This window comes from Taudactylus pleione, unplaced genomic scaffold (genome assembly GCF_031769625.1).
Source record: "Taudactylus pleione unplaced genomic scaffold, aTauple2 ptg000935l, whole genome shotgun sequence".
Taxonomy (NCBI): Eukaryota; Metazoa; Chordata; class Amphibia; order Anura; family Myobatrachidae; genus Taudactylus; species Taudactylus pleione.
The window spans coordinates 1,572,853-1,584,516 of NW_028285336.1; the positions used below are offsets into that span (position 1 = coordinate 1,572,853).

The window sequence follows — 11,664 nt, forward strand, 5'->3', positions numbered from 1 at the left end:
GATAGGGTCTGTCCCGGGTCTGACCAGGATTGGAACCATGGTCAGACCAGGGACTTTGGAGTAAAAGTGGTATAAGTAACAGATACAGTAAGGTTCTTATCATTTTCTCATGTTTATAGGTATACGTATAACTGTGGGTAACAAAATAAGTACTTGTACATTTAAGCCGCAAGCAAAGACACTATATAAAATTATTATATCAAATACTGTGTATTACTGAACCGAATGATGTATTTCATACATAAAATAACTGAACTGCTTATAAATAAATATATACATAATGTACAGCAGGTGGTTGCTATGAAAGGAGGGAGCGATACAATTCACTGCATTTCTGAACCGAGGGCTCTTAATGTCTCAGAAGTGTCAACTATATATTTGCTTTATAACTATATTGTTACAGAGCTGCTGGGCAATGTCACATTGTTTGTTACATTCTATGTTGTTTTTTTGTCTAAATGTTCCTTTTGGGGTGAGATTTGATATCCTATCCACACAGAAGTAGAATTGTCTAATAATACTCCATATATCCTTTGCTCAATGGCAGCCACAGCTTACAGCGACCATGTCATCGTATTGTTTCAGTACAACATTTTCTTCATCATCAAAATAAAGTAAATTAATTGAGTTGAGCCGATCTGGGACACAGCATGGTGTTCCAATGTCCTTGTTAAGTTTCAGAGCATGAACAATTGACTGTACAGTAGCGTGATTTGTGGCCCCCAATCCTTGCCCTAAGGGAAAGAGGCATGTGCCCTTGCAGTGGTAGGCATTGTATCCTTTTGGAGATATAATCCAACCAGCCCATCCTATGTCTTCAAAGTCCACATACAGTGGATTACGTTGGCATGAGGAATGACTGTCAGGATACACATCCCGGGCTCTCCGACTCTTCCCATGTTCCACCCTCAAAGGGAACTTGTAGGATGCTGGTTGTAAAGGTGAAGAAGCTTCAGGTGGAGAGAGGGAGATGTCTGCTAGGATAAAGAAGGGATATATTATTGTCATCTTCCTCATTATGACGCGTGAACAAATATGGCAAACAGGGCCGAAATACATTTCAGATTACCTAAGAATAAAATGGAGGTTTGTAGTCATATAAATAGTGACATTTTGGTGATGTTTGTTAGGCTCACTACTAGCAGCAGCTCCTGCCCTTTGGATGAAGGGGGCTGCCGCTGCTGAAGAAGAGGAGGAGACGGTCCTGGCTGGCCGGGTCCCGGCACCTGCGTAATGGATCTGGCGGGTGACGAGACTGGCGCATGAGCACTGGCTTCTAGGGACTGGAGCCCCTAATAGCCGGATAGGGCTGCCCGAAAGCCAGGGTAGCACTTCCCAGTGGAAGCACGCTCCCTCCAATTGCAGCCCGGACTGACAGTCCCAGGGAGAGAAAACACCTGCCCTGAGACTGTCCTGTGAGTGACTGGCAGTCCCGATGGGAAGCCACTGCCAGTCACAGAGTGTAGCCAGTGCCACTGCTCACTACGATATTCCTGTACTTGCTGTTGAATCGTATCATGATCAAATGATTAATGCTTTATATTGCAACATTGTATGGACAACTCCAAAATTATACCAAATTGGCATCATTTTAATTAAAATATACTTAAGATGTTATGAATGAAATAGAATGATTATAAGCAAGTAAATATTCTATATAGTGACAGCATGATACACTGCATAGGTATGGTTTTTAAAACCAGCCTATGCTGCATAATAGATCGAATATTCATTTATTGACAAATATTTATCACCATATTTTCCTACCTAAATGGTGCATTTTACTGCATGTGATGACATACCATTATGCTAGGATGTGGGAGGCTGACCTTCTCTACCAAACGTGTGGGAGTCTCCCGGACATTCTGGGATAGTAGGCAAGTGTGTGTCTCATAAACAGCTAATGTAACGGTACAAGCTATACCATAGTAATATCCGGAATCGGTATGACATACTGCCGGACCTAAGCCCGACAGATAAATTACTGACGCCGGAAGTCCGGCAGATGGAGATCCCGACGGTTCCTGGTAAGTACCCTCCCCTCTCCCCCCCAACCCTCTCTTAGGGGTACCTAACCCTAACCTCCCCCTTAGTATCTAACCCTAACCTCCCCCAGGGGTGCCTAAACCTAACCCCGGCTCCCTAAACCTAACCCCAAGTCCCCCCGGGAGTCTCTAAATCTAACCCCCTCCCCCCAGCGGCTAACAGGTCCCGACGCCAGGCTTACCTACGTTCGGTATGCTGGGCGACGGGATTTCGGCGTGGGGCTGATGATAGGCGCCGGTATTTAGACTCCTATCATGCTGGGATATCACAGTCGGGAAGCCGGCTTCCAGACTACATACCGTAATATCCCTAACGCTTAGCAGGAAGGACACAATATGAAACTATAAATGTTTTCTTTTAAAAAGTGATTTAAGTTATTTCTTTATCACAGCATATCTAAAGTAATAAGTACAATAATGCAGTAATCAGACTGTTCTAGGAGAATAGCTATTCTGCTCTCTCGCAGCAACCAATCAGCATTTAGCTTGTCTCTGTCATGGCCATGGAAGAACTTGGAAGAGCTCTCTGTTCATACCTGTATCCTTTATATCGGTTGGGGGTATAAATGTGTTTGGTACTCCTCTCCGCCCATCATCACTGAAAAGGACCAGGTAAGATCTCTTATTGTCCAACTTATGCTTGGTGAGGCTAAATATATCTGTATCTAGGGTATTTCCAGAGGGTAAGGTGAAAGTAATTAGGAAACCATGATTGGTGCTATTATCTCCGACCCACCGGGAAACCTGACAGAGAAAAAGAAGAAGTTACAAGACCATATATTTTCCACTGTAGAATGATTAGCTGAGCGTATCAGAGAGCAGCATGAATTATGCTTAGAATGATCTCTAGGGTATTTTCTCATGATTTTTATTTACAGTAATTTATATAGCGCACACATATTCCGCAGCACTATACAGAGAATATTTCATTTTATTTGTCTTTTTTTACTGTTGTTTGTGAACCAAGGACCTCATTCAGAGTCGCTCGCAAAATACGAGCGCTCGCTCTGAATGAGGGCGGCCGCTTCTCTGTAATGAGCCGGCCTCCTGGCCACTCGCTAAGCTGTGGGTGACCACCCACAGCTTTAGCGAGCGGCCAGGTTGATGGTCGTGATGGTCAAGACCATCGCGACCATCGGGGCTTGCAACGAGACCCTTGTGGTAGGGTCTCATCTGCCGCAAGCCCCAGTGAGCTTTCGGCTCTAATAGAGCTGGAAGCTCACCACTGACATCACGAGTGATGTCAGTGCGGCCACTCCCAAACGGCAGGCGTTCCTTCGGGAACGCCTCAGTTTGGCCAGCCACTCCCCCACCCCGCCTACAAAACGGTGCGAGCTGTCGATCACCATCAACAGCCGGCCCTTTTGTAGTGAGGTCCGGAGCAAGAGAATTTCTCTCTTGCTCCGGGGCGCAGTTGCGGCCGCTGTGCGTGCACAAGGCCTCAACATCGACCCGCTTGTGAGCACTCAGCGCTTGTGAGCGTGTCTGAATGAGACCCCAAGTCAACAACCATCTAAGCAGTGACTGTGGCTTTGCATTGTGTAAGAGTACAGCAACCCTTTACTATGCTTATTTATTATACCTTCATCATTAATCATTTTAGCAAAGTTCTGTTATACCCTCTATAAAACATTACTGCAAGACGGCTTTCATACAAAACGATTGGCAAATCTCTAAAATCAAAGTATTGCAAGGTAAGGTGTCGACAACTAATTTGGTGGTAGAAACACAAAACATACTGTTAAAAAAAACACATTATCTACAATTGACATATTAGTCATCCCTCTCAAAAGACTCCCAGCTCATCAACATATTAATGGAGCTAGATGTACTATAATTATACTTACTGTTTGAGTGACATTAAACATCTCCCAGCCTTGTGAATTCAAGGGGAGAAGTCGGGAAGAAATCAGGTTTCCTCTCCAGGGTCTTGAAGCACTGTCTAAGAGCTCATACACATCTACCTAAAATGGAAGGATAGCAATGGAGTGAGATTACGATAAAAGGAATATTAATATTTAAAAACAGGATAACCATATTGTAATATAGAACTAAAAAAACCTAATTGTATACGTAAATTTTAAAAAAATAAATAAATACATTTCCAAAACTCTGTAACCACAAATTTCAAATTAGTGTATTTTCTTGTCAAAATGCCAAATCTTCTCAAACACAGCTAAACAACTCATACAACTAACTTGTTCAATCACACTGAGGAAGTAATATTGTGTCTACCAGGTAAGCGGGTAATATAACAAGTGATATTGTATCTTGCTAATAAAGGGTTACGGAAAAAGCATTAGGCAGTCACTCTCAATGATAAAAGACTATTTCACATTTAAGTTTCCTGGACGCGTGAATGTAATTAGAAGCGAAGGTGCTAATACCCTTGTCCCATTGTTATAGGAGGTAATCTTAATACTGATTAAAAATCATTGCTTTCCATGGGATCATCAACCTCTCACTGATTCAAGATTGTGGCAAATTCACCAGAATTAAATGATTGGGGAGAATTCCTAAGATAAAAGAATTTAGCAGCACATTTATTGGCTCATTTCCTTATAAAATAGGACCAGTTCATCTAAATTACACCCACACTTATAAGGCCAGATATTGACACTTCTGCCAAACTTTGGTCCCAAAGATTTTAATGTCTCATGATACATGTGGACGTAATAACTCACAGATTTACAGTCCACATTATTGAAAAAGGCACATAAGGTAGTTGGAAAAGAGAAAGTGTATACTGCGCTTGGCTGAACAGGGTAAAGTGAATCAAAAATACTTTTAATGCATATAAATATATGCGCCACATACAATATATAATGCACACAACAATATATCATGCAATAAAAAATAAAATAAATAAAAATCAAGAAGAAATACACTAAAACATCACTTTCCCACTCTAGAAGTAAAGTCCTGGACTGTTATATCTTGCTAGCATTGTCTAAGGACCACTATCACTCACACTGGAAGTGGTTCACGTTGACCCAAGTTCACTTTAAAGAGAGCTCTCCATAAGGTCACTAATTTAAGACTCCCTGTAATTGCTTACACATCTGGGACTTTACTTCTAGAGTGGGAAAGTGATGTTTTAGTGTATTTCTTCTTGATTTTTATTTATTTTATTTTTTATTGCATGATATATTGTTGTGTACATTATATATTGTATGTGGCGCATATATTTATATGCATTAAAAGTATTTTTGATTCACTTTACCCTGTTCAGCCAAGCGCAGTATACACTTTCTTTTTTCCATTTGTTGATGAGGACTGACTATCCTCTTTTTTGTACAGCTGCTTGCTACAGGGCTTAGAATCTCATCCCGTGGTGGCGCCACTTTGGTATTTTTATACCTTTTGCTATTTGTTCACATCAGGTAGTTGAAACGTTTTCCAACGGTTATCTTACCCTGCAGAAATGGTATCTAGCTGCCACCCCAAAAGGCTTCCACTTGAACACCCGGAGCTCGGCCTTCAGCATACGCTCGTTGTTTCTTACAGATGAAATGTTGAAGAAGAAGAATGGGCTTTCTACCTCTGACAACACTGCAGGAAAGAATGGTTACATGTGTGAGGGGAGAAGAACTGAGGAATGTGGAGATTGTCTATAGTATATGACATTATTTTACTGGACTACACTATAGCTTGTGGGGGTGGAATATAAAGAGAGCACTGTACATATGCTTGTTAGTTACAAATATGTTTATTTATATAAAGTGGATTATAGGTGTATTTAATTTGAATACAATTTGCAAGTGGGGAAACTTACTTTTACAATCTCAGGTGGATTTGAAGAAAACAAGGTTTGAAAACATTCAAGATTCAAAATCAAGCAAAAAAATTCAGGTAGATAGTCTCCTAAGCAGGGACTTCATTTTCAACTGTCTGACCAAAACTTTGTTGAATGCATTGTATTTTAATTAAATGCATTGTATCTAATTTAAAGACCTGTGCATATGGTGGACACCATATCAGCAAAGTCCTAACCAAATGAACATGCATACACTTGAGATATAACTACACAATGTGACCACCTGGATGTGTTTGCGGTGTATATACAATGTATATCATGTTACAAACGAAAGCACACTGATTGTAGTCAAAACTGTAAGTTTACTTGTGCACATATGGTTAATTAATGGCTACACATTGTTGGAATAATGTTAGGGTTGAACTAATTGACTCATGTAGATCACATAAATGTACATTGGGTACAGGTTGGAATATAAATGCCTAAGCCCAAACTGTAGGCCTTTTGCCATTACTGGAGGAGTTACTTGTACGCCATGAAAGCATACCGCATTGGTAAAGGTCCATGGGATCATTTACCCAGAAGTATGTTTTTTTTTTCTAGCAAGATCATTGTTCCATTAATATTAATTAATACTTAGTACATCTAAGAGAAATATCTTTCCTCACCTTTATTCTCGAAGCTTCTCACCACATTGCCCTTCAGTAGTCCAGGTGTCCTGGTGCTGCCATCAGGTGCAGCCACTCGACTGTACAGTTCCAGCATGAACTGAGGTGGCTTTTTGACGGGTGTGATGCTGTGAGGCAAGTCACCAAAAGCAAACACTTCTTGCAATTTCTGGATGGCCTCAGAGACAACCCCAGATACAGAAGACCCAAGGGGAGGCTTTCCCTCCTTCAGACCCAAGTGTAACAGGGTTACAGGGCCAAAGAGGAGTAGAATGAAGAAGGTGACCAGAACAGCATCCATCTTGAAAGTCTATTGCAATGTGAAGTAGCCTGTTGTTCTGCAATTGCTCCGTTAACACATCTATCGCATAAACTGTCACCCTATTGTAATAATTCTCCAAAATAGTCAGATTCCTGTATTAAATCCAAAATTCTCATTAATTTACTATTCTATATAATAGCCTTATTCACGACCTCCAGTCTTCTGACTATTCTTTAATGTTCCCCTTTGCAATGTTAGAGATCACCTTGACCATGTGAATACTGCATCCCTCTATATAAAGGTCATGCATGCCCGCCCCTCACTAACCTATGAATTGCAAATCTCTGTAATCCTGGGAGGGGGGAGGAGCAGGTGACACAGGAGGAAAAACAACAATGACTCAATAAGTGTGAACAATCCCAGAGAGTTATTGTATTGTGATAGTGTTACTTGTATGTTATGTTAATGCACAAAGTGTACAATGTCACTAAATATGCACACTCCTAAATCCAGATCAAGCCTAGAATTTAATACTAAAAATAAAGTAAAATAAAAGTCTTGTAAACTAAAAACAAATATTCATACGAGTGAAGAGCAATTCATTCTTATGCATTTCACATGCATGGGCGTATATGGTGATAAATATGATGGAGGGTGCGACATGACTTACAAATATGCATGATAACTTACATTCATTTATTAAACTTCTCAACATTTACAAAACTAAGCACAAAGCAAAATTCCACATGGGGTAGAGTCTCTAATGGTTTAAACTATCCATGGAAAGATTACCGTCCCATCCACATGAGCATTTCAAATTCTAGTAAACTCAACCTGAAATAACTAACTGCATATTTTTTAAATGGAATTTAAATAACAAAATGTCTAAAGCATGAAAGTAATTTATTTTAAAAACCTAGGAGGAAAAGGGATGTTTTTGGGGTATTCAATTAGTGATGTGCAGTCCCAATATGCAATTGTGCACACCACTGCTAATGATGGTATTCCAACATTGCCGATTTCCCTCTGTATCTCTATAGGATGCAAGGAAATACTTGTAATGCTGGTGGTCGCCAGGTGCCCGGGAAACAGTCAGAATGTCGGCATCTTGAGGCCTTCACCGCTAATTAAAAAAACCTCCCATCAAATTTTAAAAAAGACTAAGGGGAGATGTATCTAGCCTCCTAAAGAGAGAAGTAGAGAAGTTGCCCATAGCAACCAACTAGCATTTATCAAGTGTATTCTTTAAATTGATAGGTAGAATCCAGTGTCATTCCAGGGCGGCAGTGTGCCCTGTGCCGGCAGCACCGGCTAATTCTGTGACATCATAATGTCTCACCTAGGTGATTGAGCTGCTGGCTCTGTGAATTAGAGCACTGCCCGGAGCATCCCGTTTCAGGCACCCTGCAAACCACATGCATGTGCTGTGACGCAGCCATGGTGCGCCCCTGGGGCCCTGCGAGACGGCACAGGTTGTACACCCCTAATTACAGCCCTGGTAGAATCTGACTGGTTGCTATAGGCAATGTCTCCACTCTTTAGTGGGCTTGATTCATCTCCTCCCTAAGGTGGTAATTCAATTAAAAGTGATGACCGCAAGTTACTGGAGTTTAGACTGTTTCCCCGGCAATTCAGGGACACACACATCACAGATTTTCTTTTAGAGGTGAGCAGAAAAACCTTTGATGTTCCTTTACAGTAATTCTTGTCAACGTGTGCAAGGAGGACCCCATCCTCCAGGGTCGTGGTGACACAACATCTCCATAAATGCCTACCAATATGTCAGTGGTGGAATGCAGTATCATATGGAGAGTAGAAAGGTACAAATCCAAAGTAGATAGCTATTGATGAGTAATCACAGAACTTTTGAATTTGGGGCCATAGGATAATCACAAAAGTAAAAACAGATATTTTCTTGTGGGGGATAAGAAACAGCTGACATCCCAGCAATGTATTCTTCTATTATGATGCTTCCCAATTAAGTGAAGAATTAGATGGCTAGATAATTCAGATTATTGAGTTTTCTCTTTTGAAAACATGATTACTTATTGGAATTCATGATCAGCAAATATACAGTTGTCCATTAACATCAAAAGCCTCCTACTTTATAGAGAAAACTCCAGTTTTCCACTAAAACAGCATGCATGGGGGGCAAAGGTTGTCATCTCTGTCATGGAGAGAAATGGTTAAGTGCTTTCACTTACCAGAACTCCAGATATAATTTCTAAGTGCAACTGAGTTTCTCCGTACATAGCTAGGGCTTTTAATAGACCTATCAGTTGTATATAAAAGGAATTCTGATGTGTAAGCTGCTTGACTGCAGTTGTCTGAAGTACGGAACTCAAGTAAATGCCAAATGGAAACAGCTTTCAAAGAACATGAAATTCCAAATCGAAAAGCTGTGTCAGATAAAGAGGGTTACATGAAGTATTGAAAAGACGGGGAGTATAGTGATTAGCTTTGCATTGTCCAAACTCTTTTAAATAAATATATATATATATATATATATATATATATATATATATATATATATAGACTTACATCAGTCTACTGAAAAAAAAAAAAAAGAACATCAATGAGTTGCTGTATAAGTTATTTTCTAATATTAGTCCCTTACCCCTAGTGACATGATTAAGAATATGCTGAATCCTGCCCTGGTTCCCACCTCGAGTAGCTACTTATTATTGTGGTCCCTTCCTTGCCACCAAGCTTTATTTAGAGACTGTCTGAATTACACAGAAGCAGGTAAAGTATGGTACCGTGAAGGGTTCTTAGATTCAATAACATGTTAATTTAATAAACAGAGGCACAATAACAAATGTGCTGACTACGAATATTGTAGGAATTAAATGTATAGTGCTGATCTATATGTACAATATATTTAGCTCTATAAAGGCAACAACTTAACATTAAAGTAAACAGTACCTAGTAGCAAAAAAAAAGATAAAAACAAAATATTATATAGTAGATTTAGTATTTCTTTGTTTTAGGATTTCCCAGGACTGTCTTAAATGTTGCCAATTGAAGTATAAAAGTCAATATTTACTTTCCTAAAATGCCCCAAGTTTAAGAGGACAAGTGGACATGGGAATTTATAACTGTGCTGATATCACTTGGCAACCAAAAGTAAAACCATGGAGGTAGATTGACTATAAGTCTGCTTTTCAAAGCTGCCAAAGGATTTTACATGGTAACTGTAATTATTGTTAAACAAGCCTGACCTGGCATTAATTACTAGTGCCGTCTGAATAATATTGGTGGCTGTGAAATTCCAACATTTAGTAAATTTGCCCCATGGTGTTCTTTATGAATAAGGGAACATATCACATTGCTGATGAGTTTTTCTTATTCCAAATGATGTGAGAACTACGGGGCTGATGGAGCGAAAACTGCAGACACAGTATTTGTCCATATGCAGAGTTACATGTATCTCTGCAGCCAGACCACTTGCTTTCATAGCCATCACCATTATCAGTGCACTTGCACCAACCTTCATGCAAAATATACTTATCACTGTACACTGATGCCCAGCACTGCATACCTGCAATTCTGTGTACACTCCCAAATTAAACATTATGCTAGGAAGCCTAATTACACCCCTTCAAATGAATATGCATTTGGTCTGCATGCGACTCTACATCACGTTTGTCTCCTATACAATTAGTGTTGGGCCACCTATTTGTCTCAATATGATGGCTATAAAATAAAAGAATACATCTATGATGCCACAAGAAGCCACATTTGTCCTTAACATACAATATAGAATTTACTTTGATGACAACTAAAAATAATGCTCTATTACAGTCCTAAATAGTGAAGTCTGGCCTGGTATCCTCAGCTTGGTCCAACGTCCTGTTCTGTAAGGGTTAAACGCCTTACCTTATAAGCATTCCCAGAGTTACATGCAAACATTCATCTACAACATTCTTTCTAATATAAGAGAGTCGTACTGGACTGTACACTGCTAATACCATAACCTAGTACAGCTTTCTTCACAACATTTATTTTCTCTTAATTCTAATGTTAACAACAGTTTGTATTACTGCTCTCTCACTTAGCTCTGCATCTCTACACAATTTCCTCAAAGGAGATAACCATTAAAAAATAATTACCCTTGCCTGAAGTGGTGGAAAATAGACTAAATCTGCGGGAGCTCCTTTAATCTTTTATTGCAATGCTGTGTTGCTGCAACCCAGACTCTATATATGGGCATATATAATATGAGATATAGATCAGCGAAGCTCACTTGAATAATGAGATCTGTTGGCAGAAAATGAACCAGTCCCAACAGGGGCGTATTAATAAGAGCGGAGGGGGCAGGTGTGTAGTCTCCATTCGTTCCAGAATCTACTGTGCATACGCAGGTCTCTGGGAAATATCGCACAGCTGCAATTTTCCCACTGATTTTTCTGCTGCACATGCGCTAATCGCCGGGAAAATGGCTGCCGCCCCAATTTCCCAGTGACTTGTGCAGCACTGCCACTGCTGAAGTGGTACTCCGGAGAGGTCAATATTGACGAACATGGGTGCAAGGTGTGTGGTGTGTACTGCACCAGTTATAGATATGCCACTGAGTCCCAAATATTGTGAGTCATTAGTACGGAATCGGTATGAAATACCAAAGGACGGGATGCCGGCTGTCAGTACACTGACAGCGGTATCCCGAAGGTTCAAATCCCGACAGGGGAACAGTGAGTACTGTTTCCTTGCCCTATTTACCCCCTGACCCTCCTTTCATGTACCCTAATACTAACCCTCCCTACCCTGCACCCTATCCCCCCCGGTAAGTGCCTAAACCTAACCCCCCCTCCCGCAGCCTAACGCTAACACCCCCCCCCCGGGGCACCTAAACCTATGCCCCCCCGCAGCTGATACCTTTCCATGGTGTCCTTACGATCGGGATGCCATCTGCCAGGCGCTGAAATCCCGAGT

At 40.6% G+C, this 11,664-nt stretch overlaps 1 protein-coding gene across 1 annotated transcript; it reads right to left on the bottom strand.

Moving 5' to 3' along the window:
• Positions 1 to 537: 537 nt before the first annotated feature.
• Positions 538 to 6,771, bottom strand: LOC148473321 (bone morphogenetic protein 2-like). The gene is made up of 5 exons (XM_088459793.1): positions 6,471 to 6,771; positions 5,461 to 5,597; positions 3,893 to 4,009; positions 2,582 to 2,789; positions 538 to 974 (listed from the first exon to the last, which is right to left on the bottom strand). The coding sequence occupies exons 1-5, from the start codon at positions 6,769 to 6,771 to the stop codon at positions 538 to 540; spliced, it is 1,200 nt and encodes a 399-aa protein (XP_088315919.1).
• Positions 6,772 to 11,664: the final 4,893 nt, after the last annotated feature.